At 58.4% G+C, this 26,748-nt stretch overlaps 4 protein-coding genes across 6 annotated transcripts; 1 reads left to right on the top strand and 3 right to left on the bottom strand.

The window, feature by feature from the left end:
* Nucleotides 1–203: 203 nt before the first annotated feature.
* MTA2 (metastasis associated 1 family member 2) lies at nucleotides 204–8,639 on the bottom strand. Its single transcript, XM_006730328.3, has 18 exons — nucleotides 8,132–8,639; nucleotides 7,330–7,397; nucleotides 6,818–6,911; nucleotides 5,096–5,213; nucleotides 4,899–4,962; nucleotides 4,601–4,718; nucleotides 4,204–4,306; nucleotides 3,921–4,020; nucleotides 3,592–3,780; nucleotides 3,414–3,488; nucleotides 3,230–3,288; nucleotides 2,942–3,039; nucleotides 2,680–2,819; nucleotides 2,170–2,398; nucleotides 1,877–1,966; nucleotides 1,487–1,605; nucleotides 1,235–1,383; nucleotides 204–1,022 (listed from the first exon to the last, which is right to left on the bottom strand). Exons 1-18 carry the CDS (start codon nucleotides 8,157–8,159, stop codon nucleotides 857–859), a joined length of 2,007 nt encoding a protein of 668 aa, XP_006730391.1. The 5' UTR covers nucleotides 8,160–8,639; the 3' UTR covers nucleotides 204–856.
* Nucleotides 8,640–8,935: 296 nt separating this feature from the next.
* On the bottom strand, nucleotides 8,936–18,863 carry EML3 (EMAP like 3). Of its 3 annotated transcripts, none has more exons than XM_006730330.3 (22): nucleotides 18,702–18,863; nucleotides 17,713–17,884; nucleotides 17,371–17,631; nucleotides 17,152–17,265; nucleotides 16,023–16,090; nucleotides 15,731–15,854; nucleotides 15,335–15,505; nucleotides 15,071–15,140; nucleotides 14,871–14,981; nucleotides 14,532–14,627; nucleotides 13,980–14,135; nucleotides 13,676–13,817; nucleotides 13,058–13,209; nucleotides 12,848–12,973; nucleotides 12,626–12,757; nucleotides 12,098–12,165; nucleotides 10,877–10,965; nucleotides 10,708–10,805; nucleotides 10,489–10,576; nucleotides 9,867–9,965; nucleotides 9,456–9,586; nucleotides 8,936–9,376 (listed from the first exon to the last, which is right to left on the bottom strand). In XM_006730330.3, exons 1-22 carry the CDS (start codon nucleotides 18,721–18,723, stop codon nucleotides 9,173–9,175), a joined length of 2,694 nt encoding a protein of 897 aa, XP_006730393.1. In that variant the 5' UTR covers nucleotides 18,724–18,863; the 3' UTR covers nucleotides 8,936–9,172. The 3 variants fall into 3 exon arrangements, with proteins under 3 accessions (XP_006730393.1, XP_081654100.1, XP_006730394.1); XM_081797974.1 differs by having other exon boundaries at nucleotides 15,731–15,851; XM_006730331.3 differs by having other exon boundaries at nucleotides 17,371–17,628; nucleotides 18,702–18,862.
* On the top strand, nucleotides 18,855–21,405 carry ROM1 (retinal outer segment membrane protein 1). The gene is made up of 3 exons (XM_006752023.3): nucleotides 18,855–20,135; nucleotides 20,525–20,771; nucleotides 20,887–21,405. Exons 1-3 carry the CDS (start codon nucleotides 19,546–19,548, stop codon nucleotides 21,103–21,105), a joined length of 1,056 nt encoding a protein of 351 aa, XP_006752086.1. The 5' UTR covers nucleotides 18,855–19,545; the 3' UTR covers nucleotides 21,106–21,405.
* Nucleotides 21,406–21,551: 146 nt separating this feature from the next.
* B3GAT3 (beta-1,3-glucuronyltransferase 3) lies at nucleotides 21,552–26,231 on the bottom strand. Its single transcript, XM_081797976.1, has 5 exons — nucleotides 26,031–26,231; nucleotides 24,712–24,886; nucleotides 22,908–23,268; nucleotides 22,433–22,723; nucleotides 21,552–22,051 (listed from the first exon to the last, which is right to left on the bottom strand). Exons 1-5 carry the CDS (start codon nucleotides 26,110–26,112, stop codon nucleotides 21,953–21,955), a joined length of 1,008 nt encoding a protein of 335 aa, XP_081654102.1. The 5' UTR covers nucleotides 26,113–26,231; the 3' UTR covers nucleotides 21,552–21,952.
* Between the last annotated feature and the right edge of the window lie 517 nt (nucleotides 26,232–26,748).

Here is a 26,748-nt window from a genome sequence, read left to right as displayed (position 1 = left end):
TGGGCCCCCGGAGAAAGCTAGCTGAACAGGCTGCCTGTCCATGCTGCCTATCTCCTAAAGCTGTTCCCAGGGCAAGTCCCATCTGTATCTCCTTTATTATCCTTTGTCCTTTATTTTCCCAATTAAGACACCACTCTCCCCACTACCACCACCCCCCCCACACACACACACCCATGGCAGAGAACAGCTGAGCCAGGAGAAGCTGAAGAAAACAGCTTTTTATTTGTTACTGTAAGAACCAATTACAGAATCCGAGGTTAAAAAAATGGACAAAAGATCTTTATTTCTGAGAATTGGCGTACAAAAGGCGGAGGGGGCACAGGGAGGGAAGGAAAAGAGAGAGCATGGGCTGGGGTTGATGCCAGCTTAGGGGCTTCATACTCCAATTAGGAAAGTCCGGACACCGGACAGGAAGAGAAACCCCCATTAGAAAAAAAAAAGACATGGCAGTCATGGCAGTGCACGCCCCCCCTCCCCCAACCACCACCTCCTATGGATTTACTCTTCCCCTCCCCCATCCCTTCACAAAGGGAGGCAAAATTTTTAAAAAATTAAAAAACCCTCCCCACAAGACTGTCCAAGACAACTGTGGGTCCTACCCCCCAAAACAGGCTAGGTTCCCACAATGGGTCAAGTTCCTGCAGTGTGCCCTCCACCACCAGGTGTGGAGAAGCATGCGAAGGGGACAAGCCTCCAAGTGGTAACACCAGAGGGCGCCCAACCCCTCCAAAGACACACTCACTTGCTCCCTCCCTCCCTCACTCCTCATTCCCTTTGATACTAGAGGGAAGGGAGGTTGGATGCCCTGGGCACCCACCCTCTAGCTTTCAGCCCACCTCCCTTCCCCCACAGATGCTCAATCCTCGAGGACAATGGGCTCATTGGTGCTGGCAGGATGTGCGGGTGCAGACAGTGGGACTGGGGGCCGCACTGCAATCAGTGGTGGCTTCACCTTCAGGGGCAAGTTGGGCCGGCGGGCAGCTCGCCGCATTTCCAGATGGGTCAGGGCCTTCCGCAGGGCCCTGGCCAGGAAAAGAAGAATGGAATAAAAAAACGAAGACTCTCGAGGTGAAACCCCACATTCCACACTCCAGTTCTGCCTTCTGGCCCATTCTTTCCTGACATCCCCATTCTGCACCCAGTCTTGCTGGAAGCGGTCTTGCTCAGAACTATTATCCTTACCCACCAATCTGGGTTGTCAACCTCTCAGCCCCTCCCATGGTGGCCTGCCTACCTGGTATCCTTTGTGGCCACAAACACCACAGGATTGGGGGCATCAGCTGGGTTTAGTTTCTGACGCTTGGCTGCTGGCTGTGAGCTTGAACGAATCCCTGAGGCCAGAGGCCTTCCATTGGCAGAGAAGGGAACCCCTGCTCCTGCCATCTGGGGGGGGGGGGTGGGCAGCACAATGAGAGAGGACTCACAGATTCCAATCAGAAATAAAAGCCCACCCAATCAGCCTGGCCCACTCCAACTGTCAACTCACAGTTTCATAGGCCCGTTTCACCATAATGCCCCCCAGACCCCGGTTCTGGGTCAGCTGGTTTCTGTTGATCGGTGTCTTGGTACCCCGAGGTGTTTTTGGTTTCAGAGGCGCCTGGGCCACTGCCATGAAAAATGTAAGAGAAAACTTAAGAGAACTTTCATGCTTTTTCTTCTCTATGTAGTTTCCCTGGGCATCCCCAAAAGCAGTGATGGGGGGAGGGGTCTGGCAAGCAATTAGCACATGGGTGTGACCTTAGCATTCACTATGGATAGCTTATGAGAACTGTTATTAACGTACAAAAGTACAGGCTGTTAGACTAAATCTCTTTGGACTTTGACAGTGAAAGGATGACAGAGAACCTGACACCACCTAACCGGTTCCATCCCCTACCCAGATCTTTGACGATGGTTGCCAGCGGCAGCCGCACCAGCGGGTGAATCTTCAATGGAGTCTTCGCAGCCTTAGGAAGTCGAATGGAGCCTAGAGGACAAAGAAGGAGGTTCTTGAAGGGGCTTCACTATTCAGGCCTCTCCTACGGCCAGGAGACACATCTACTCTCCTACCCAAGCGCTGTGGCCTGCTATCCCTGCTGTCATTAAACATCCTGAGCAACACTGGTCTCTGCTCTGCTTTCTGGCCAGAGCATCCCGACCTGCCACTAGCCCCACCACTCCTGCCCTTACACTCCGCCTTGATGGCATTGGCATTGATAGGGGCATAGGGTCGTCGGGCAGCCCTCCTCGGCTGTAACAGGTCCCTGCACATGCGTCTGGCCAGACGGGTCAGCTTTGTGGTCTGGAGCAGGAATGTTTGCCTGTTCTTAGCCAGTAGCTTGGCCCGGTTGGCGCTGGTCGTATAGGGGGAGAGACTTTGGGCTTCAGGTCTAGACAAATGACCCCTCGAGTGTGGCTCCTGCAAGAAAGACATGGGAAAAAGGGAGAACCCAGATGGGCACTGAGGCTCTCCTTTCTTCCATTCTCTGCAAAAAGCCATTTATTCCTGCCTGATCTCTTTACTGCCATCCCAACCTACCTGTCTCTCCAACCATCATCGAGCACCCCCTCCCCACCCACATATACATCACACCATCACCAAACCATCACCATTTAAGGGGTTGGGTATTCTTGCCTTCATCTAAAGCTCACATCAATATGCCTACTGCTCTCCCCTGCCTATTCCCCATCAGTCCTTACTGTTGTGCCCCGAGCGGCCCCCTCAAGCTGGGTCGGGGTCTTCAGTCCCCCATACTTCTTCCAGTAGATCCAACAGGAAGCACAGAGGCGGCACTGCATGTTGGGTGGGCCCCAGGCATACCACTGAGCAGACTGTGTGGCTGTAGGAGCGTGGAGAGAAGGGGGGAGGCTTGGGAAAAATACGCCACCTGAGCCCCTCAGGTCCTTGGGCCAGAGAAGACCTCACCCACCCCCAACATCCCTATCCTTCCCTGGAACTCACTGTGGCAGCTCTCACAAGTCAGGCCCTTCTGGAATCCAGCGCCATTCATGCCAGGTTTCGAGCCCACAGAGATGATCTGGTTAGGATTTGGCTTAGTACTAATGGGAACAGTGTGGGGAGAAACCAGGAACTGGTCAAGGAAGAGAATCCCATTTCCACCTCGTCTCTATCATCATTTGACTCTCTGACCCTGACTCCTGCCCACTGCCAATCACTGAGAAAAGCATGAGTTGGGGGAGAGGGGAAGAAAAAGAAAACGCGCCAGCCTCCCCCACCTACCACACTTACTAGGTAGGGATATAGACTTGTTTTAGTTTGCTGTCTGCTTCAGCAGCTTTCAATCTTTTCTGCAGGAAAGGAAAAAAGAAAGAAAGAGAAGGATCAGAGCACCTCTGCAGGAGGATGTCATCAACTCCCAAAGGCAGAGGTGAGCAGGAGGCCCCTGGTCCAGCCTCCCCAGCCCAGCCCGTACCTGCTGAATATAGCGGTCTGTGGTTTTCCACATGTAATAAAACTGGACTATGCTGGCGAGTGACTTCCAAGGCAGCTAAGGAGGCAGAGGAAAGAAAGCAGAACTGGCATCTGACCCCAGGTCCTGGTTCCCTCACCTGTCAACTCTTCCACCTCTCCTCCCAGCCCCATCCACTTACAAAGTCCTGGCGAATGTCATTGAAATCCTTCCCATACTTCTCCAGGGCCTCCTCAAACAGCATGGCCTCTGAGGCAGACCACTCCTCCATCTCATCCCGACATAGCACCGGGCCCCCCTGGGGCACCAGGGTCGACATGGCTTTAGCCAAGTCATAGCCGTTCCTCTGCAGCGTATCCATTGCATGGAACTACAGAAAAAAGGAAACAACGCCGATGGCCCGAGCCCCTCCGCACCACACTCTCAGAGACCCTTCTCCTCTCCTGTCTCCAGGCTCTGCAGGTCCCCACAGAGCCCAGCCTGTCCGACTGCCCAGCCGCCTCTGCTTACCAGGGTGATATCTCGGGAGGCGGCGGCTGCGCTCATGTGCAGGCTTGGCTGCCGAATGGAGCTGCTGCAATCTAGGGCTCTTGCAAAGGTGCCCACAGCTCTGAGGGAGAGATTGGGAAGTCAAGAGGGAAAGAAGAAGGCATGAGTGGGCTGAGGAACTAAGCCAAATAAGGAAAACACCCATGCCAAAAAAAAAAAAAAAAAATCAAGTCCACCTCTGAGAATTCAATGCAAGATGTCCACACCGCCCCCAGCCCATCTTCCCCATCCACCCACCCCTCACCGGGCCACCACGAGAAACTGATCAATCTGCCGGTCTGTGAGAGGGTTGTCTGGGTCCCAGACCTTCATCTCCATCTTCTGTTGGTTCCGATTATCAGATTCTCCTGGGAAACAAGACGATGGCAACATCAGGGACAGGGAAAGGAGGATAAGTGTCTTGACACAACAGCACCTCGTTCCTCCCTGTCTCCTGCCAGGATTCTATCAGCCATCTCAACTCTCAGACTTCTCTTCCCAACTGTGCTCATTTGCCCCTCTCAGGCTCCCAGGGTCCCATACCGTCAGGGTGGCAGCATACAGCCATGAAGACTATGCAGCGTACAACTCCACGGCACACCATTCATAGACCCTACCATGTTCAATGACCCAGTAGCCATACAGTCCGTCCTGCTGCTTACCCTCTGCCAGGCGATCTGGGATCTCAGCTTGGTATTTGCAACCAACTCTGATCTCCCCCTGATCAGCTAGAAGTGTCTTCTGCACAGGGTCAAACACCAGTGAGTAAAAAAAGCAGTCCTGGAGATGGGAAGAGAAGGTAAGCAGGCAGCAGTCCTCAGAGGCAGGGGGCGGTGGGGAGGATCCAGAGTTCCCAAGACAGGCAGTCTGTCAACCTATACTTCATCACAGTTCTACTTTCCTCTGGCCTCCTCTTGGGGCATACCCACCCTGCTCCTTCTCCCAGCACCTCTTTCTCACCTCCTTTTCCAAGTACTGGCTCAAGATGTCAGTCTCATTCAAGAGGGTCACACTGCATTTCCCCCTACAGAAGAGAGGTCCGAAAACCCTGGGTGAGCTCCTCATTCCCTCGCCACAGTATCTCCAATACACCACCCCCTCCTCTCCAGCTTCTAAAGAAGTGCATGCAGGCCACAGTGGCCTGGACTGTTCTATACCGTATGTGCGTGGCTGGTAACGATTCAAACTGCCGAGAAAGAAAAAGCTCCCGGTGCTTCAGCTGATGTCGCTGCTGCTCCGACACCCCTGGCTGCTTTGATTCCTCCTCAAACTCCCCTGGGAGATGAAGGAGGAAGAAGCCAAGTCAGAAACTAATTCAGAAAGAAGCCACCTTGGAAACTCTAACCCAGGGAAAACACTTCCTATTCCAGCTGGCTTTTTCACGTTCCCCGGGCATCCGCCTCTCATACCCTTGGCCCACCAGCTTTCCCGCTTAGCCCTCTTCCCCGTTATAGTGCTCCCAACTCCCCATCGCTAATGCCTTGCGGATAGCTGCTGAGAGCGCAAAGAATGCCACAGAGACACATCCCAAACCCAGGTGCCAATGCTCAGACGCCACTCACAAAGCACAAATCTGCCCACATTAGGCCCAGCAAGAATATTACACTTGTCTCTCTTGCTAAACCAGCCTGAGGTCCAGAAACCCAATAAGGTGAAAAATCATCACACAAGGTTGTGTTTACCGTTCTTCTTTTCAGATTTCAGGAGTCTCTTTGCTCTTAAACAAAATGCAACCCTAACTACCCTTCACTGTCCACTTGGCTAATGATAGTTTGTTTATGGGGCTTCCAAGGACAGTACCTCTCAAGCCAGTGCCAACACCTTCTTCCCCAAGCACTGCAACTTTGCCCTGAAACCTTGGTGGAAAGGGTTAACTTGGCTGGGGGCCAACCAAAGCGGGAGGGGGCAGGACAGCCACAGGCCCAGGCTCATTGGTGCATTGTTCCCAACCTCAGGGAGAAGGGGGGGGAGGTGGGGGTGCAGCAGGCTCCACCCCTCGCCTGTGTGCTCCGGAAACCCTGTGCTAAGGCAAGGGGGGGGGACCACACCCCCCCACCCCTTCTGATTGGACAAGGCCAAGGTCAGCCCCTGCCAGATGGGGCTGGAAACCCCAGAGGGCCAGAGAACTTGGTAGGCCTAGCTCCTCCTTAACCCCTTCATGCCCAAAGCCGCCTGAAAGAAGGAAAATAATTTCAGAAGGAGAAACAAGAGGAAGAGGAAAGAAAGCCAAAGCAGGAAAGGAAAAAGAAACAAAGGAAAACTGAAGGAAATATGTTTTTTAAAGGAAGATGAAGGCATAAAAAGAAAAGATAAGGCAAAAGGGAAAGATGTAAAATGGAGTGGTGAGAAGACAGAACGGGTGAGAAAGAGGAAAAAGGGCAAGAAAACTTTTCTAACTTCCTATTCTCTCCCTTCAAGGTATTCTCACTACCTTGTGATCACAAAATTAGGCCGCTTCCCTGTTACGCAGGCTTCTAAGTACAAGCTCTTCCTCTTCAACCTTGACCTTTACAGTCACCACCCATTGTCTCAGTGTACCCAAAACTGTCCCCCAAGGGTCTTGCTTCTCTAAACGCCTTCCTCATCCCCTATTTAAATACTATCATCTCTTTTACACCCATCATTCAGATACACACAGTCACACACAGGCCATTTTCTGGCTTTCCTTATCTTGGTCTCTCCACCCTGCTTCCAACCCCAACATGTAAAAACAGGCCTCCCTCCGCAGACCAGGCATTTCCCACCCCCAAACTCACACCCCTGCTTTGGGCATGCTACCAGGGGAAACACCTGCAGGGACATGCCCTGGCCTCAGATCATGGGGAGGGGGAGTCGGGGGGGGGGGGGTGAGGGTGAGGTGGGGGTGCGAAGACACTCACTGGCATTGCTATCAGCCAGGCTGTTGAGGCTACTAGAAATGTCCCTTCGCCGGAAAAGGCACACAACCTTTGCCTCCACGTTTCCATTTGCAGTCTAAGGGGATAAAAAATGGCAGTAAAAATTGGTCATTTAAAGGTGGAAACATATAAAGAAGAAACTAACAACAGTGAATAAGGTTCTAAGGGGTGTAAGTAGAAAAACCCAAGAAATTATGGATAAAGAGACTTACACTTAAGGACAGACTTCCAAACTTTTTTTTCCCCAGACTGTCCCTTTCCTTAGCCCCCAAGAGATAGACCAGGAAAGTTCCCACTCAACTCTCAAAAGCCTTTCCTGAATACATCCAATGAATGAATGAATGAATATGAATGGGCACTTAGGATAGGGTTGGTTCCCCACCCCCACCCCTCTGGCTTCCACCTGAAGTTAGTGACCTCAGAAGAAAAAAGACCCCCCAGGAGGGGGAGAGGGGAGGCAGGACAGGACAGGGGTGGGACTCTGCTCCACTCACCTTGTTGAGCTCCTCAATCCGTCTAACCAGGTAAGGATTGCTAGAAGAATTTTCAAAATAGACATAATCTGTAGGAGGGGGTGGGGAGGCATCGGTAAGATCAGAGGAGGAGATGGAAAAAACTGAGCACCAGGGTAGGAGAGAAAAGTAGGCCCGAAAGGACCAAAAGGATAAGGGTCCAGGTAGAGAGAACGCTGAAATGTGGAAGTGGAGAGACTACGAGAAAACAAGGGGTTTCCCCCACCACCACCCCTGACCACCTAGTTCTTTTATCAAATCCCTCACTCAAAAGTGAGCCTTAAGGAAGACACGAGAAGCAGGGGGTTCCCCTGCAGTCCCCACAACTCAGCAGTGAAGGTGCACCCCAGTCTCGGCCGAGCGAGCAATTGTTGACTCCAGCGCAGGGCCCTCACCTTGTAGAACCCAGGCGCACAATAACGCCCGGGGGGAGGAAACCTCCCGTCGGCTCCCGCTCAGGTGGCAGAGCGGTCGCCCCGGCCCCCCGCGCCCCCTGCCTGCCCTGTCAGTTCCCTCCGAACCACTTTCCCAGGCCCCGCTCCCCGACCCAGGGGCCCCCGAGGCAACCCTGAGAGTGCCGTCGGGGCTGCCCGCAGCCTCTCCCGGGGCCGCGGCGCCTTCCCCGCGCCCTCGCTCCCCATGTTCCCGGTTCCGGTTCCGGTCCGCGCTCGGGACCACGCCGCCCCAGGCGCGGCTCCCCGCACTGCCGGGTGCCGAGCCTCTCCGGCCCCGGACCCCGACCTCTCCCGCCCCAGACCCCGCAGCCCCTGCGCCCGGTACTCACCCCCCACCCGGTACATGTTGGCCGCCATGGCCGTTCCCGCCGCCGCCTCTGGACGCACAAAGGGGTCCGGGAGGCTCGCGGGGGCAGGGCTCGGCTCGAAGCGAAGCCCCAAGCGCGGGGCTGGCGCTTCGCGGAAGTCTCGGTCGGGGCCGCGCAGCCGGCACCTCCGCCGCCTCAGCCGTCGCGGTTCATCCCGGCCCGCGCTGTCGCCGCCGCCGCTACCACCTCAAGCCCGGGACGCCGAGGCCAGCGCCGGTCCGCTCGGCCTCTTCCGGAACGAGCTCGGCTCCCGCCGGACCGGAGCCAGGCTCCGGCTCCCCCCTCCCCGCTCGCCGAGCCCCACCAGATGTTGGGCTCTGCCGGCCGCGGGGAAGGCTTGCCCTGCCCGCCTCGGGGTTCGCCTCCTTCCGGAACACCTTCGGCCGATCCGGAGAACAAGGCCCGGCCCTCGACTCAGGTCGGAGAGCGAGACCCCAGAGATCGGCTACTTCCGGAAGAGATTCGGCTCCCTCCGGCCAACCGCGGCCCGGCGCTCGGTTATTTCCGTTGCAGCTCGACCCCTCCTCCGAGGGCGGGAGAAGAGTTGGGCTTAACCCTCTCCTCGCCGGAGCCCTGCAGCTCCTCCTGCGGCCCCGAAAGACTCGCGCGCCTTTGCGCTCGGCCCGGTTATTTGCAAGCGGCTTTGCCTGTTATTTGCATGAGCGGCCTACGCTCCCCTACCCTTTCCAAACTCCTCTTTTTCTTCATCGCCACCCCCACAGGGCCCCGGAGGCGCCCAGCCGCGCCCCACAAAAGGACTGGGAGGCGACTTTGCTTTTGGTTTATTGCCCCTCAGCAGGCGGCGGGAGTCAGGGCCCAGGCTGGGGCTGCCCGGCTCAGCCAGCGGGTCTCTACAGTGTGTGCGGGGGTGCCATTCGCCCCCTCCAGGGAAACGCGCGATCGGGAATGTCTCGAAGTCCAGGAAAGGTCGGCCCCTGGTCCTGGGGGCTTCGGGTGGGGCGGAGCCGCGCCGCAGGGCCGGTGGGTCCCCTCCCGCAGCTGTCAGACGTCGAGAGAGGAGGCGGGGGACAGGGAGGGGGTTCGAGAGGGCGTGGCGGGCGCCGGCCCCGCGCTCCCAGCGCCCAGCACTCGCCACTGGAAGATGCTGGCGTCCTTGCCGCCCAGCGAGATGAGGTGCGAGTCGTCGTGCGTGAACCGGACGCTGGTCACGTGGCTGCCGTGGCCGCCGTACACGAGGCTCGGCGCCTGGGCGGGAAGGAGACCGAGTTGCGGCGGCCGCGGAGCCCCGGGCCCGCCCGGCCCCAGAGGCCCCGGGAGGCCTCACCTTGGCACGCGCGCACGGGTACTGGAACAGGTGCACTTTGCAGAAGTCGTCGGCCACGGCCACCACGCGTTCGTTGTGGGAGCGGCACAGGGAGTTGATGTCGGTGCCATCCGAGCCGTCTGGCCACACGCCTAGCACGGCGGCCGGCCTCAGTGCGGCCTCCTCCCCGTGGCCACCCACGGCCCAGGGCCGCACCGTTTCCGACGCCCAGGCAGCCGCGGCCACCCACCCGCCGCGTTCCAGGCAATCCTTCCCAGTCCCGACAGCCCAGGGCCTGAGGGGCCTCCCGGGCTGGATCTGCCGGTCTCTTGACGCCCACCCCTCGACACATGCCCTGCGTTCCGAGCCCAGGGCGGGCTCCACCTTGCCCCCCACCCCACCCCTCCCGCAAGGTTCCAAGGCCCTGCTCACCATAGACGTGGAAGCCCAGCACGCAGGTATAGGTGGCCCACTCCCGGTCGCGGCTGTCATAGCGATTCCTCAGCAGCTTGCAGCCTCCAACCACGTCCCCTGGGGAGAGAGAGCCCACCCAGCTCAGCTCTAACCCTGCCCTCAGTCGGGAAGACACCGGGAAGGGCAGGCTGGAAAGACAGGCTTGAGGTAGTGACATGTGATCTGGTCACCGTGGCAGCCCTCAGCCCAGGACAAAACCCAGCCCCATGTGCTTCCTGAATTCTTGCTGAAGTTCTCGGAACAGCTTCTCATCAGTTCCTCCTCCCTAGATAAGTCAATCCCTCCACACCTGCCCTGAGACACTTGTCCAGAACAACCTCTTCCTAGTACATTTTTCAACTCCCTCAAGTCCTCGTGCGGAAAGACACGGTGTAAAACTGTGGGGGGGGGGGGTGTCCAAATCACAGTGTTTCTCCTATGTGTACAATTCCAACCCCATCTCCCCCTCCCTATGTAACAGCCCCTCCACCTGGAGTTCCCTACATACTCTCCTTCAACCGCTCCCAACCAGCAGCCCCCCTCAACCAAATAAAACCCACCCGGTTACCCGTTCCCCATGCTCTCCCCTACTTTCACTCACAGTAAAGGATCTCATAGTCCCCAGAATTGGACATGATGAAACTCCCATCCTTGGACCAGTCAAGATGAGTGATGAAGCTGGAGTGACCCTAGGAGCAAGGGTCAAGAGACTAAAAATGTAGCTACCATTTCCCCTCCCCAGATCCCCCTAGTGCATTAGACCCCTTCAAGGAGTTTACCTGCTATGGCAATGCCCCACCCTCCACCCCAGCTTCCTCACCACACAGCGGCCAAAGCGGCTGGACTTGGCACCATCACTGGAAACGCTATAGATGTAGATCATGTTGTCATGGGAACCAATGGCCAGGTACAACCCATCTACAAAGACAGTCACTCAGAGAAGGAAGGGCCAGGGACAGGTCTGGGTCCGGGGTGGGGGTGACTCCCACCTGGGCTGTACCGGACCACTGAGAGCTGCTCATTGCCGTCAGTGATGTCCGACACGATCTCCTGGGTTTCTGTGTCCAAAACCAGCCACCTGGAAGGGAGGGGGTGGAAAGCAGGTGAGAGGTTACCTGTCCTGGGCAAGGTGGAGGTTGGCAAGTTGGACTCTCAGAGACACCGACAGAACAGCTGTGATGAAGACAAGTTGCCACTGCATCTTTTTTTTTTTTTTTTAAGATTTTATTTATTCATTTGACAGAGAGATAGAGAGCACAAGCAGTCAAAGAGGCAGGCAGAGGGAGAGAGAGAAGCAGGCTCTCCGCTGAGCAGGGAGCCCGATGCGGGGCTCGATCCCAGGACTCCGGGATCATGACCCGAGCCGAAGGCAGCCACTCTACCAACTGAGCCACCCAGGCGCCCCACAGCTTTTTTTAAAAAAAGAGAGGGTTGGGGTAACTGGGTGGCTCAGTCAGTTGAGCCCCTGCCTTCGGCTCAGGTCCTGATCCCAGGGTCCTGGGATCAAGCCCGGCATCGGGCTCCCTGCTCAGCGGGAGGCCTGCTTCTCCCTCTGCCCCTCCCCCTCCTCATGCTTTCACTCTCCCTCTCTCTCTCTCTGAAATAAATAAATAAAATATTTAAAAAATAAATAAACAGAGAGGGAGAGTGGGGAGAGGCAGAGGGAGAATCTTAAGTAGGCTCCATGCCTAGCACAGAGCACACGCAGGGCTCCATCTCACTACCCTGAGATCATGACCTGAGCCGAAATCAAGAGTTGGACGCTTAACCAACTGAGCTGCCCAGGTGCCCCCAACACTGCATTCTTATGCTAGGAAACCGGAAGGGGCTAAGGAGAAATAAAGGCTGAGGGGCTGAGATGCCTCTAAGAAAGGAGTACAAGGGCCGAGTAGGAGGACCTTATGGAGTCGTAAGCCTGTCACTTCCCTTTGTTAGTCTCTCCCAAACCCCTCCTATCCACGCTGCTCCTCTATCCTAAGCTGCCACGTCCTCCACTCCAGGCCCGGAGGGGAGAGTGGTTGAGTGATGACGGTTGCCACAGGAGAGCAGGGGAGGCCCGGGCTGCAGAGAAAAGCACTGGGAAGGTGCAGCTGGGGCTTCTGAGCAGGCAGCAGCCACACTCCTCCCCGCCCCCACACGCACACCCCATAACCGGGGAACCCTTCCCATACCTCCTGCTTTCCCCTCCCAGGAATCCTGGCTCCTCTCACCTCCCTGTGTTCAGTCCTACGGCCACGACTGCCCCACTGGGGTGGAAGTCAGCACAGAGACCAGTCTCCTGGGAGGGGGGAGAAGGTGAATTCAAGAAGATGCCTTTCTAGTGAAGGTTCCCGGATGGACACCTCGTCATGTTGGTAACACCAAAGCCTTCTCCTCCCAAGGATGAGACGGGGAGGAGAGGGACAGTAGACCTGGGGTGGAGGCAGGGTGTCACTGGAGCCTAAATGAGGCGATACTCAAAATATTTAACAACCAGAACTGAGCTGGGAAGCTGTGCTGGAGAGTAACCATTTGTTGCTGGATCGAGGGGAGGTCTGGGGCAAGGGGGCAAGGGGGCAGTGCTCAGGGGGCACTGGAGGCATCTGCAGAGAAGGATGGAGATTTTAGTAGCCCTTATAGCCATACCAGTACAAACTGGTGGCCTCTGGGGAGAAGGGGAAAGGATGTTGGGGAAGGAGTGGCGGCCACAGAAGCCATGGTGGGCGTGGCATTGGGGAGCCAGGGACGCGGGGCTCTACCTTGAGGTCAATGCTCCAGGCCAGCGCATGGCCCTCCCCATCCCACAGGCAGAGCTGCCGGTCGTGGCCGCAGGTCAGGAAGCGGTTCTGGAAGGGATGCGTGCAGAGCCCCCAGAGCTCATCCGTGTGGCCCTGCAGCGGAGCGTGGGCTGTCACCTCTGCCCCGCCTCAGTAGCTCTTCCTGCCCTCCTCCCCCACCCCAGGAGCCCTCGGCCCCCCAACCTGGATTACAGGGGAGAAGCCCTGAGCCAGATCTCCCCTCAGCAATGCATTCTTCGTGGTTCCCACCAGCAGCTCGGAGCCCAGCCCCTCCGCAATGGCCCGCACAGCCCCGAAGTGTTCAGGAATCTGCGGGATGGTGGCGGGAAGTCAGGGGCCCCCTGGCCATTCCTCTTCCTCCTCCCTCCCCACCGACCCCAGCCTAGCCCTCACCTCAGCCTCCTGGAGGGCCACCAATCCCGGCCCCCACTGGACCAGCCGGCGGTCCCGTCCACCACCACTCAGCACAGTCCCATCCCGCCGGAGACAGAGGGCAAAGATGGAACCTTCATGAGCGTGGGCCTGGGCTACAATCCCGTAGGTCTCTGTTGGAAGACATGAGTGAGTCATGCCGTAGGGGTGCCGGGAAGTGGGGAACTCGAGCAGCCCTGACCGTCGCAACGGTAATAATAATAATAAGAGTAATAATTCCCAGCTATTGAGTACCTACTGAATACGGTATCTGATCCTCGGCTATCATTTTACCCAATTTACAGACTGGACAACCGAGGCCCAAAGACGTGAGGTAACTTCCTAAAGGCCAAACGAGCAGCGGCAAAACTGGAATGTGACCCCAGGATCTGGCAGACTCCAAAGCCCCAGCCCTGCCCCTTTGCCATGGTGTCCCTACCCTTCTAGACGGCCCTCCTCTAAGAGGGCTTCCTTGGGGCCCACAGACAACTATCAACTCTCATGGTAAAAAAAAAAAAAAAAAGGAAAATCTTCTTCTTTGTTCCCACAGACCCTTTGGGGTACTGGACTTCCCAGGAGCCACCACCCCCAACCACGTACCTTTGGCCCCACCCCTGCCTGGGGTCCTGGAATCTGAGAGGCTCCGCCCCCAGGTGAGAATGTTCCCCTCTGAATCCCCAGTGAGAATGTCTCCATCCGGGAGGAACACAAAGCATGGGATAAACTTGGGTTTCTTGTATTTCTGGGGGAGAGGCAAGCAGAGAGCAGGGGTCAGAGGGAAGGGCAAAGACTGCAAGTCATGGACCGTCGCTGGGTGGGGAGTAGTAGGGTCTACAGTCCTCAGACCAATCCTCCCACCTCTGTCCTGTCCTCCCACGCCACCCCGCACCCATCCACGCCTCACCCCGAAGACACCCTGTTTCCGGGTGAGGGTCCCGTTTCCAGGAAGCCCTGCTCCTCCGCTCCAGTTCCAGAAGTGAACGTGGGATTTCCCGCTGGTGACAATGCAACTGCTGTCACGAGGGCTGAAGCCAACGGCCAAGACTGAGTCATTTGTACTCTGAAGGGAAGATAACCAGATTCAGCCACCCCAAGCCCTGAGCACCCTCACTTTACGCAACTCTTCAGTGTGCATCCTGACAGCTGGTCTGCTGAAGGCCCGAAACCCCAGGACAAGCCTTCCTTCCAGACCCAGACCCTGGTCCCCTAAGAGCACCCCTCCCAGTTACTCATGATGCCAGGCCCACCCTAATGCCTAGCACGCTATGGGTCCCTCGGGAGGCCAGAACTTCCAGAGTTCCCTTTCACAGCCTCAGGGAGGCTAAGAGGCTCGCTCCCCGTGACCCAGCCAGAAATGAAGTCAGGGTACGGGAAAGTCTGGAGTTCGCCGTGCACTCCACTGCTCTTAGCTCCCTAAGCTCAGTGCCCCACCAGGCCACCCGGACTCGCTCCTCACCTTGATCTCAGCCAGCTTTGTGCCTCGGCTGCAGTCCCACACTGACAGCATGTGCTCATTGGAATCATCCACCACACAAAGAAAAGCACCCTGATCCTGAGAACGGGGGACACATCGGAGGGGCTGAGTGAGGCCTAGAGGTCTGTGGGCTCACAGTCATTAGGCACGGGCTGCCATCACGGGTGGAGCGGGCAGAAGTGGACACCTGTCCCTTTCTCAGGAAAACCGGCTGGGTGGGGTTCAGGAAGGCCAGAACTTCGGAGGCGTCCTGGTGAGGTGCAAGAAGGAGGTTCCTGGGCAAGGAAGATGGGGGCTCTAGAGGCTTTAGGGCCAGCTCACCGCCACTGAAAAGGCCAGGGCTCCCACACCCCGCTCGAAGGCCCCCAGTCCAATCTCCTGCAGCTTCAGCAGGGTCTCTGAGTCCCAGACGTGAACCACCGGCTGCAGGGGCTGGTGGAGTCAGAGAAGGGGTCAGGGACGTGAAGGAAAGCCAGGCTGGAATTTCATCCTGTCTGCCTGGTGTTTGACTTTGGCCTTACCTTTCCGTCTTTATCCACTCCCGCTGTCTGTCCTGAGGCTACACGAACACCATCGGGGTGGACGGCCAGGCTAAGTGGGGGAGGAGACGCTCTAGGGAAGGGGGTCGGTCTCTCATGACCCCCCAGGACACTTTCTCCATGCTTGGAGAGCAGCCAAGTAGCAGCTTCCCTCCTGCTCCTCCACACCCGCCCCGACCCTGTTCCTGCCAAGCCCACCATCCCCACGCCTAGGCGCTGCCCACTCCCAGGCCCCAGGCCCCTCACCATCGAACGCAGTCCGTGTGGCCCCGGTAATGTCTCTGGCCGCCACCTCCAGGACCCCCTGGGCCTCCCTCAGGCCGATACAGCACCACCACGCAGGCGATAAAGTAGACCACCTCCCCAGAGCGCAGCACAAACAGATTAGAGCGGGAGTCACGACCCCTGTACCCATAACTGGAGTGGGGATCACGGTCAAGGAAAGGGTCAGACCAAGGGCAGAATGAGGAAGAGAGGGGGCAATGAAAGAGCTTCTGGCTGGCAGCACCGTCGGCAGAGGATGGTGAGGGAGGGGTCAGAGGGCTTCCTGATACCGCAGACCCAGAGGGAAACCATAAAGAAGGGGGGGGGGTTCCCAAGATGGGAAACGTGGCTCCCATGGGACTGGAGGGGGCAGGATACACCCAGTCAAGGCTGAGGGTCTCCGGGGGTGGGCCGCTGGGCAGCTCCTCAAGGCTGCGGATGCCAGACGGGATGTACATGGTAATGGGGCGGCCGCGAAGGAACATCTTCACTGAGATGCCTTCTACAGAGAAAAGGGGGGTGTCAACCACCACCCTGCAGCCTCCCTTTCAGGAAAGCCAGAGCAGAACTCTACCCACCACACCTCACAGGTCCCCCACAATAGCTCCTGGGGCTGTAGCCCAAACCCCAAGTCCGTCATCCCAGTTCTTCCAGACTCCTCTGTACATACCCAAATTATAGTTGCTCCTCCGAGACCCAGGACCTCCGGGGCTGGAAAGGGGGTCTTTCCCCCCACGGCTGTTGGGAAGAGAGAAAAGCAGAGGGATGGGGTCAGGTCCCAAGACCTAAGTGGGAAAGGGCAGGACACAAGAAAGGAGGCTCCTCTAGAGCCCCAGTCACCTCTGCAGGCTTTTAGTCTGCATTCAGAGCATTCAGGGCCCCAAGTAGATGGGCACTTTCAGCCCCATGTTAAGAGATGAGAAGGTTTAGGCTAAAGGGGCAGAGCACACGGCACAAAGCCCTAAAGCCTGGTGAGAGGCAGGGCGGCATGGCAAGGAGGGGCCCTTTCCTCTAGACCACCAGGCTTCTGGCTGGCCTTTTCATTTCTCCATCTGTAAAATGGGACCAAAGTGAATCCAGAATGCACAGCAGGCCTGCCTTTCAGGGATGTGGGAGGTAAGCAAGAAAGTCCTTATCTCGCCAGAGGAAAGTAACAGGTGAATTCCACAAACAGCTGTCCCTAGATTATAAGGTAGTAATATCTCTTCAGAAAATAAAGGAGACCAAGGACAGGACTCGAATAAACACTCAGGTGTCCTGGGGCCTGTAGGCACTCTGAGACAACTATACTCAGCCACTAGACTCTCCCCTTGCTCTCTAGAAATAAAGCCTGGTAGACTGGAGCAGGGAGCTGAGGAGTAGAGCTGAAACTCTGAAAACAGTCATCCATGAAAATGAAAATCATGAGGCCTTTTGGTACCTCTTAGAATCTTGGGAGGAATGTGGTGATATGGTAGAACCGGAGTCAGGAGGAGTAGGGTTCAAATCCTAGCTCTAGCTGTGTGACCCCAGGCAAATGACTTACCCTCTCTGAGCCTGCTTCCTCACCTGGACAATGAACCGCATGAGACCACCTACCCCCCAAGGATGTCGTGGGAACTGAATGAGGTGGAGGAGGTCGAGGGTTTAGCACAGAGCCGGGAACACAGCAGGCGCCCCAGGAGTGCTTGTTCCTTTCTTCCTGTTGGGCAACGAGGTCCCCCCACCCCACCCAGGGAAGTGAGGTGAGGGATGTGGAAAGTCAAGAGCCTGAGCCTGGGGTGGGGCGGGGGGCGGGGCGCGGGGGGAGCCTCGCCCACCTCTCTGTGCTCCCTGACCGCAACAGCAGGTTGGCCGAGGAAGCTGCCTTCCGGGAGAGTTTCTGCCGAGGCCGCTCTGAGGGGGATGAGGAGGAGGAAGAATTTCTCCGTGGCCTGGTAGGAGCATAGTGAGCAGGTAAAGATCATTCCCTCCGCTCGTGCTCCCCAGTCCTCCCCCCCCACCCCCGCCCCGGCCAGGCTCTGCCGCGGGACACTTACGTGTCAGCACGCTGTGGGGGCTGCACAAGCCTGAGGACCCCCGGGGGGCCGGGGGAACCAGTACCACTGCTGCTGCTGCCCCCTCCTTCAGACTGGGTCCCACCAGGCTCTTCGCTGCCCCCCTGGGGGGCTGGGGGCCCATTGCTCAGGCCAGGGGGTCCAGGGGATGGCTCCGTCTCTGCCTCTGTCTCGGTCTGGGTGCCCCGGCTCACCAAGGAGGGGCCGCATGTGGGTGGCAGTCCTGGGGGCACTGCAGGGCTGCTGGGGAGACAGTGAATCAACCTGATGCCCCTAAGAGGTCCCTGGAAGGAAGAGGAAGAGGGTGTGTGACAACAGGCATACCTGTCCCGTGGCGGAGCGGGCGTGCCAGGGTCCTGCAGGGGGGTGGGGGGCACGTGCAGCCGCAGCAGGCGGAGGGCCTCTGCCAGGGCTGCCTTTACCAGCTCCATCTCCTTCTCCTGCACCTGAAGCCGCCGGCTCAAGGACTGCAGGGCCTCCGGAGCAGGGCCCTCACCTGGGAAAGGGGCGAGAAGCACTCAGAACGTGCCCAACCCCGAAGAGAGGGGTTGAGGGGATTCTGTCTTCCCCCAAGTTTGCATTTGTCCAATAGGACTACCCCCTTCAAGCAGCCCCAGTCTTGGAGGCTGGCCCAGAGGGGAGGAGACGGGTGGTAGAGGATCAAGGGCCTCCTTCTGGCAGGGCAGGCGAGGAGCCTGGCAGAGCTCCCTTCCTGCTGCTGTCTCAGCCTCCGCAAAGGCAGGGAGCACCATGGAGTACCAGGGGGGAAATATGGAGTACCGCCCAGGAACGTGGGAACCACAGAGGGAGGCGCAGTGCGGGTGAAGGATGACAGCCCACCGCAGAGCAGGCTCAGGTCTCCCGGGAAGGCAGAGAAACTGAGGAGGGGGCGCAAAAGAAGAGGGGGACAAGAGACTACAGTCATCTGAGGGCTCAGAGGACCGGGAGAAGAGATAGAGAATGACCGGAGAGGGTATCAGTGGAGACGGAGTCATAGTGAAGGTCCCAGGATAACGGGTCAGAAGTAAGACGACCCGAAAAACCAGGGGAAGAGGCCCAGAATAACACAGGGGACAGAGAAACATCGAGGGGCCCAGAGTAACATGGGGAGTGGATGACGTTGAGAAAGTTCGAAATGACAGTAGGAGATCCAAATAACTGGGGAGAGCGACCTGAGGAACAGTGGAGGATGCTCAGAGCCCCTGAGGCCGAGGAGCACGCGGGTCGCCACCAGACAGCCGTCGGGCACTGGCAGCGGCCGACCGGCCGGCGCTCCGGGAAGGGGCACGCCGCCCGCCCCGCCCCGTACTCACCGGGCCCCCCGGCCCCGTCCATCCGGCCCCCGGCTTGCTCCGAGCGGCGGCGGCGGAGGAGGCTTCTAAGCCGCCGGGGCCATGGCCAGGGAGAGGGGAAGGGGAAGCACCCCAGGGCGCGCGCGCACGGGTGCCGTGCCACCCCCCGGGGGCGCTGTCGGGCGCGGGGAAAGGGCCTGGAGGGGGCGCTGTGGGGCGGGGGCGGCCGGCTCCGGGGCCCGCCGGGGCCTCGGACTCTCCCGGGGCCGCTCTCGGCTCCCGGGGGTGGGGTGGCGGGGCCGTCCCGGGCCCCAGCGCCGCGGCACAAACAGGCGCCGGACGCGGAGCCGCCAGGAAGCGCGGGAGGGGGGGCGGGACGAGGGGGGGGCCGGGCCGCCTGGTAACCCCTCCCTGTCCGGGCCTCGCCGCTCAGGACACGGGCAGGGCCAACCCGCTGACCCCCGGGCCCCCTCCGGGCCTCCGCCCTCCAGGCCCTGCCGGAATCCCCGCCCCCTGACTCCCTGGGGTCCTCTCTGGTCTCCGAGCCCCCAGCGCCTAGCCCCTAGGGCCAGAGCCGACCGGCCCCTCCCCACTTCCGCGAGGGGGCAGGGGCGGGGTCACGAACTGGGCCCCTTGCCCGGGGGCGGGGCTTTTCCTAAGGGGCAAGGCCAAGGCATCTCGAATTGGGGCTGGCAGGGGCCAGGGCAGCGGGTTATTAAGGCTGCGGGGGGGGCGCGGATTCCCAGGGTATTGGGGTCAGGGTGGCATTAGCCCAGCTCAAGCCGGGCTGGGCTGACTCAGCATCGTGCCGCGCGGCCAACCCTCGTCCCTGACAGCTCTGCTTTCCCTTGGGCGGAGATGGGAGATGGCCCCGGTGTTGCCCCTGGTGCTGCCCCTCCAGCCCCGCATCCGTCTGGCACAGGGGCTCTGGCTCCTCTCCTGGCTGCTGGCGCTGGCCGGTGCCCTCGCCCTCCTCTGTAGCGGGCACCTCCTGGCCCAGCTGTGGCACCTCCACACCTTCTTGGCTCCCTCCTGCCCATTTGCTGCCCTGCCCCACGTTGCCCTGGCAGCCGGTGCGGTGGCTCTGGGGACAGGGCTGGTGGGTGCGGGAGCCAGCAGGGCCAGCCTGGATGCGGCCCACTACCCTCCCTGGCGAAAGGTCCTGGGCCCACTGCTGGTGGTTGGCACTGCTGGGGGCGGGGGTCTTCTGGTCCTCGCCCTGGGGCTAGCCCTGGCTTTACCTGGGAGTCTGGACACCGGGCTGGAGGAGGGCCTGGGGACTGCCTTGGCTCACTACAAAGACACAGAGGTGCCCGGACACTGTCATGCCAAACGGCTGTTGGATGAGCTCCAGCTGAGGCACCACTGCTGCGGGCGCCACGGGTACAAGGACTGGTTTGGGATCCAGTGGGTCAGCAGCCGTTACTTGGATCCCAATGACCAGGACGTGGTTGAGTGAGTGTTTTGTTTCTCCCCTCCCCCCACTCCTCCTGGTCTCCTTCCCCTCCTTCGCCTCCTCCTCCCTTGAAACCCACCTCACCCCACAGGCAATAAATAGAGCGTAGTGATTGAGAGCCTCGGGTTACAGATCTGCCGTTTATTAGGTGTGTGACCCAGGGCATGTTACCCAACTGCTCTGGGCCCGTTTCCTCCTCTGAAGAATGGATATAATAGGACCTATCTTACAGACTTATTGTGAAGGTAAATGAATTATGCATGCCTCGCACACAGTAAACCAGTCAGCAAAGGTCTTTCGGTTTTCCCTTCTCGACTCCTGAGCCCCGTAGCTTCTCCCGAGGCCTCTATTTCCAGACATCCTAACATCCCTGCCCCTCCCTTTGCAGCCGGATCCAGAGCAACGTGGAAGGCCTATATCTGATCGATGGTGTCCCTTTCTCCTGCTGCAACCCCCACTCGCCCAGACCTTGCCTGCAAAGCCGGCTCTCAGAGCCCCACGTCCACCCTCTCTTTGATCCCCGTCAGCCCAACCTAAACCTCTGGGCCCAAGGATGCCACAGGGTGCTGCTGGGGCAACTGCAGGACTTGGCGAGCATGCTGGGCAGCATGCTGGCTGTCACCTTCCTGCTGCAGGTGAGTTAGCAAAGTGTCTGAGGGCTCCCTCCATCTGGCCCCCCTCACTGCCTCCAGCCCTGGCCCCAGGAGCAGTTGACCCTCCCTGACCTCTTTCTCCCTGCCTTCCCCACAGATTCTGGTGCTCCTGGGCCTGCGGTACCTGCAGACAGCACTGGAGGGGCTTGGAGGAGTCATCGACGGGGAGGGAGAGACCCAGGGCTATCTGTTTCCCAGTGGGCTGAAGGACATGCTGAAAACAGCGTGGCGACAGGGAGGGGTGGCTGACACGCCGGCACCTGAGGAGGCCCCACCAGAAGAGGCACCTCCTAAGGAGGGTCTACCTGAGGCCTAGTGGCCTGAACGTTCGGGTGGGGAATGGGGGGGGGAGGGGGGAGGGATGGACAAGACTGAAAACCTCACAACTCCTTACCAAGGCTCCAGGTCGGGGAGGGGGGATCCCTGGGATTAGAGGAGGGGTTAAGGATAGTCACGGAGCTGGAATGGGGGCGGTGAGAAAACTAGGTGTCCAGGGCCTAGCCCTGTGGCCAAGAGCCACCGGGGAACAGAAAGCACCCAGGGTGATGGGAAGGTGACATGGGAAGGACTGGAGACTGGTCCTGGCACACAGACTCAATAAAGCTTTTGGACTGAAGCCACTGATCTTCCTCTTCCAGGGGGTGGGGGGCCCTGGGAGAACTGATTTCTGTCTGATAGAGAAGCCAGGACGCCTAGGTGTTGACTCTGGTAAGGATCAAACGCAAGAACCAGACGTGCGCAAAGAAGGAAACCAGAGGCCCCTCCAGCTTGAGATCTTTTATTCTGGAGGTAGGAGGGGGGTCAGCATGCTCAGGTGGGGAGGGTCCAGCCCAGCTCCTCCAGCCCCCCAGTGCATGCCCAGCCCCAATAAGTTACCCAGTTGCTCAGCAGCCCTCCCTCCTGAGTGTCTGTCCTTCTGCTCTGCCCCAGACGGGGCTGACCTGGCTCAACACAAGGGCCGCTTGTCCCCAGCCTGTGGGCAGTGCCACATGGCAGGCTGGGGGAGGGGAGAAGCAGCTGGGCCACGCCCTGGGGCTGAGGGGGCAGAAGGGCCGCCCCTGGCTCTGAGGGGTCAGGATTTGGAAAACTGCATCCTGGGCAGGCCAGGGGCCCAGTCCCCCAGGTTCGTGCCTGACGCGGCGGTAGTCAGGGTGGGGCTGCCATCACACCTCAACAGCTGGGTCTGAGCCTCGGCCCTGCCGCTGTAGCTGCTCTTCCTGCTTCATCTTGGGCTTCTCTGTCCGTGTGTGCCACACCAGAACCTGTCCCAGGAGCGTTTCAGTTAGAGCTGGACCCAGCTGTAATGAGGCCTCTGGGGCCCTCAGTGTGGAACGGATTCTCTCACCCCCTCTACACACGCAGCGTTGGCTGCAAAGTGTGAAAGGCAGGGGCCTTTAGTGCCTCTAAAATGGGGCCTTACCCCTTACCCCCTCTGTGCTACGTGGGTGCCCAGGAGACCTCTTTCCTTGCCTGGCTCCCAGCTTCCCCTACAGGAGAGTAAGCAAGGTTGAGTCCAAGCTCTGGAGGGTCCCTCCTGGTTCAAACACCCATCCTTTGATCCTTCTCCCCAAAGCCTTACTCCGCTTTCCCCATCACCATTCCATATCCCAGAGCCAGGTTTCTGCCCACCTCCAGCTCCTTACCCGAGTGCAGTTAGCTGCCCGTGGCTCCAGGTCCTTGGGATCCACGAGGTGGCTCAGGAGACTGCTCTCCAGGTGGCCCCGGGGAGCAGTGGCGTCGAACTGGGCACTGGGCTTAGCCAACAGCAAGGGCAGGGCAACAGCAAATCCTGCCATATCCACTGGGAAGGGCCTGTTGGGCTCCCATGCTGTGTGGAAGCCCACAACCCGGCCATCCTGTACCCGAGGGCCCTCAAATCGCAGGCCGCCCACCAGCCCCACGGGCCACACTGAGACACCACGGGTCCAGCGCATCTAAGAGAGGTCAGGAGAGAAGAAACAGACAGAGTGTGGCCCAGGGGCAAGGGAGCAGCAGGAAGGGCCGCTGCGGCCACTCTGCCCCACTGCTCCCCCTCCTCCCACCTGTAACCAAGGCAACCGGTGAGGCTGGCCCCACCTGCCTCTTTTCCCATCCCCCCGTCCCCCCCCCACCGCTCACCTCCTCAAAGAGTTCCCGGCTGTAGGTGTTGTCATCATCTGCAAAGTACACGACTCCCCGCGTGCCGGCTGGAGGGGGGTCCTTCTCTCCCCCCACAGCGCCCCCTCCGCTCCGCAGCCAGTCCAGGGCCCTGTTCCGTTGCTCTACACCGCGGGGCCGAACCCAGCCGGGCTCACCCTCCCTGAGCCGCTGGGCCTTGGGGGTGAGGACCGCCAGGTGTGTGAAGAGGAGGCCCGAGGCAGCCAGCAGCCGGGAGACCAGTGGGGTGGGGCCCTCGGCATCCTCCACCAGCAGCCAATGCAGCCGGGGCACCAGGCTCAGTGTCTGGGACAGCCGCACCAGCTCCGCTTTCTGCACCAGCCTGCAGGGGGAAAGATGCACGGGAGGGCGAGGGGTCGGCACCATCTGCTCACTCCCGCCCCTACACGTAGCTTCTCCTCGGTCCCTTCCAGTAACCCCCATGGTCTTTCCCAACCAACACCCAAACTCCCCTTCTTGCCTGTCAACTTCACACTGCGCTCACCTGCCCTGTTCCTGCAGCCCATGTCCGGCAGCCCCCTCAACCTCAGGGCTCTGGCTGTGGGAGACTACAAGTTAAGGGCACAGGCTTTGGAATCAGACAGATCTGGGTTTGAATGCCAGCTTGGTAACTTAATAGGTGAGACACTGGGGGAAATGGGTCAGATCTCCCCACACCTCAGTTTCCTTGGCTATGAAAATGAGAATAACAGTATTTTACAACAATCTTGTCTTAAAGATTAAATTATAGGGCGCCTGGGTGGCTCAGTTGGTTAAGCGACTGCCTTCGGCTCAGGTCATGATCCCGGAGTGCCGGGATCAAGTCCCACATCGGGCTCCCAGCTCAGGGGGGAGCCTGCTTCTCCCTCTGACCCTATCCCCTCTCATGCTGTTTCTCTCTCTCTCTCTCTCTCTCTCAAATAAATAAATAAAAAATAAAAAAATAAAAAGCTTTAAAGATTAAATTATAATGACTTTCTAAAATACCAGGAGGGCCAGGTCCTCTTCCTGGGTTTCCAGGTAGAGAGATTTAGAGGAGCCCTTTGCCTCATTCCTCTCCAGGGGAGGATTTGCCTGAGTTTAGACAAGAAACTGGGAAGGTGTGGCCCAGTCTCTTCTAGGCTTCTTTCTCCTGCAGTTTGGTCTGTCTGCCCCAGGGGTGGTGCTGTGTGTGTGGAAGGGGACAGGGTCTAGAGCTGCCTGTGCCTACATGGGTCAGCCACCTGATTCCAGGGAGGTGTTGGAAGGCTCTTTAGCTATAGATCCAAAACCATGTTCCCCAGTTGGTTTGTACCCAAAAAAAACTACAAAAAAAAAAAAAAAAAAAAAAAGGAAAGCCCTGACTTAGCACAGTGCCTGGTAGAGAGTAAACACACTGTAAATCATAGCTGGTGTAACTATTTCTAGACCCTAGTATGACTGTAAGGCCAAGCCCTTTCCTATTTCAATTTAGTCAGGGATCCTCAAACTTTCTCACCAAAGGATCCCTGAGAGAGAGAGAGTGAACTCATGGGCAAGCTCAACATTTCCTTGAAACTTTATTGTTCTATCTTAAAATGTGTTAGGAACTGTGTATTCTATTTCAGAGTATACCCGTCTATTTTACTAGGAAAAAAAAAACCCTTTTCCCACAAATCTTTGAGGAGAGAGAGGTGTGGTTCATTTATCTCGTCATTTGGCGTGCCCTAGTTTGAGGCACATCACCTGGCCCAGTGCCTCCCCAAACTCATCATCAACCCCAACCTCCTGGCCCATGCAGGCCTCTGGGGTACACCAGAGCCCATACCTGGCGTAGGTGGGGGTAACAACATAGATAGTAGGCAGGGCCTCAGGTTCAGGGGGCTGGGCAGGGGCAGGGGGTGGACGGCGGAGATCGGCTTGCAGCTGGGAAATCCTCAGATCCTTCTGCCGAAGCTGCTCTGCGGCTGCGCGCAGGGGAGGGAGGCAGTCACATGGCTGACCTGGTCCCAGGAAGCAGGGATGGGGGCAGAGAACCACAGCATGTTGAGCATCCCAAAGGGGCATAACCTTCTTGTTCAACAACTAGCCAGTGCAGGAATCTCCTGACAACTTCCTCGGCAGCCACAGCCTTCCTTCCACACCCTTGATTGGGGGTCGGGGGGAGCTCATGGCCTCAATCAGCAGCCCCCTCCAACTGCAATCAATTCCATCTGTTACAGCTTTCACTCGGATATTGAGCTAATCATCTGCCTCCATCCCTTCTACCTGCTGATCCTAATGTTGCCTTCTGGAGCCATAAAGAACAACTAGATCTCCTGAAACAGGGCTGTCTTTTAAATACCTGAGGATCAAGCCCTAAGCCCTGTCTCTCTGTGTAAGAGGCAACGTTCCATCTGTTCCCTTGGCTGTGTGACCAAAGACTCATAAAATTCAATGATTCCGTTATTGGATAAATATTTATTGAATGCTCCTCGTGGGAGGCACAGCCTTAGGTGCTGGGGATGCGGCAGGGAGCAAAGCAGACACGGTCCCTGCCTTCATGGAGCTTTCAGTTTAGTGGCAGAGGCAGACACTGAGCAAAGAAACAAATTAGTAAAATCATTACGAATTGTGATAAGGGCCACGAAGGAAACACGTAAGAGAATAAAAGAGAATCCAGAAAAAGAGGAGTTAACGCTAGCTAAGGTGGTCGGGGAAGGCCTCTCTGAGGCGGTGACATTTGAGCTGAGACCTGAAGCATGAGAAAGCGGCGGCCAGGAAGAGCAGGGAGAAAAACACCGCAGCCAGAAGGAACAGGTTAAGAGCTTGAGAGAGCAATGAGCGTGGGCTTTCGAGAACCTGTCACGCAGCCAGTGCGGCCGGAGCAGAGCGAGCGAGTGGGAAAGGGAATGGGGTTGGAAAGGCTGACGGCCACAGGATCATGCGGGGCCTTGCGGACTCTGGGAAAGAGTCTGCATTTCATCCGAGGTGCGGCGGGAAGCGGCGGTGCATCCTAGAGAGGGGAGAGCGCCGGCGGCCGCAGAGGGCTGTGGGAGGGCCGAGCCGGCTGAATGGTGTCTGCGCGGGGGTTCATCCCCAGGGCGGGATGCACGGCGGCGGGCGCCCTCGGGCGGGCCCGCCGCACCCCCGCCCCGCCCCGCTCACCGAGCTGCACCAGCGCGTAGAGGAGGCCGGCGATCGACACCAGGAAGTAGGCGAGAAACACGTTCTTCAGCTTCAGCTTCATGGCCGTGCCGCCGCCCGGGCAGGCGGGGTCCGGGGGGGACTAGGGGGTCCCCGCCCCCCGCCCGCCCGCCTGCAGACCCCGCCCCTGCAGCGGTCCCGCCCCGTGTCCCGCCTTCCTCACGCTCCGCTCCACCGGCTCGCGCGAGGTGGGAACCGCGGCGCCCGCCAGGGCCCACTTCCGGTCAGTCTGTACCCCGCCCCACGGGTTAATTTCCGGTCCCTCCGCCTAGTTCTGGGAACCACGGGAGTGGGTGACGTCACATCCGGCGTGGCGAGCTCGCGTGGCGGGCAGTGAGAAGCCTGGTGGGAGCGACTTTGAGACCTTCCCCTTGAACTCCAGTCCCTGTGCGCAGATTTCGTCATTTTCATTCATTCTTCAACCACAGCACCCAGTAAGAGTTCTACAAACGCTTGTTACACGAATGAATGAAATCTTGGACTTCTCCCGTGCCAGGCCTGTGCTCTCACGCATTGCATTTCTCACTCTAATCCTGAGACGGGTGGTATTGTCCCCATTTCACGGACAAGTAGCCAAGGTTGACAAAAACTATGAAATTGCCACTATGTAGTTTTCTATGTCCCTTCTAGCTACCTGTCTCCAAAATCTGTACCGTTTCCTCTGACCCACGTTTCTCAA

The sequence above is a fragment of the Leptonychotes weddellii genome, chromosome 11 (assembly GCF_054177405.1).
Source record: "Leptonychotes weddellii isolate Sample4059 chromosome 11, ASM5417740v2, whole genome shotgun sequence".
Lineage (NCBI taxonomy): Eukaryota > Metazoa > Chordata > Mammalia > Carnivora > Phocidae > Leptonychotes > Leptonychotes weddellii.
Note: the sequence above shows the minus strand (reverse complement) of the source record. Positions and strands in the feature narration are given on the sequence as shown.

Coding starts and splice junctions, on each gene's coding strand:
- MTA2 (XM_006730328.3), bottom strand. CDS start 8,159: ATGGCGGCCAACATGTACCGGGTGGGGG. Junction 3,781..3,920: donor CCTCCCGAGATATCACCCTG/GTAAGCAGAGGC, acceptor TTTTTTCTGTAG/TTCCATGCAATGGATACGCT. Junction 2,820..2,941: donor GACTTGTGAGAGCTGCCACA/GTGAGTTCCAGG, acceptor ACGCTCCTACAG/CCACACAGTCTGCTCAGTGG.
- B3GAT3 (XM_081797976.1), bottom strand. CDS start 26,112: ATGAAGCTGAAGCTGAAGAACGTGTTTCTCGCCTACTTCCTGGTGTCG. Junction 22,724..22,907: donor GCCGGGAACTCTTTGAGGAG/GTGAGCGGTGGG, acceptor GACCTCTCTTAG/ATGCGCTGGACCCGTGGTGT. Junction 22,052..22,432: donor GGGCAGCTAACTGCACTCGG/GTAAGGAGCTGG, acceptor CTCCTGGGACAG/GTTCTGGTGTGGCACACACG.
- ROM1 (XM_006752023.3), top strand. CDS start 19,546: ATGGCCCCGGTGTTGCCCCTGGTGCTGCCCCTCCAGCCCCGCATCCGT. Junction 20,136..20,524: donor AATGACCAGGACGTGGTTGA/GTGAGTGTTTTG, acceptor CTCCCTTTGCAG/CCGGATCCAGAGCAACGTGG. Junction 20,772..20,886: donor CTGTCACCTTCCTGCTGCAG/GTGAGTTAGCAA, acceptor CCTTCCCCACAG/ATTCTGGTGCTCCTGGGCCT.
- EML3 (XM_006730330.3), bottom strand. CDS start 18,723: ATGGACGGGGCCGGGGGGCCCG. Junction 17,885..18,701: donor GGACGGGGCCGGGGGGCCCG/GTGAGTACGGGG, acceptor CCCCTTTCCCAG/GTGAGGGCCCTGCTCCGGAG. Junction 14,628..14,870: donor CCCTGGCCTTTTCAGTGGCG/GTGAGCTGGCCC, acceptor CCCCGTTCTCAG/GATCAGGGTGCTTTTCTTTG.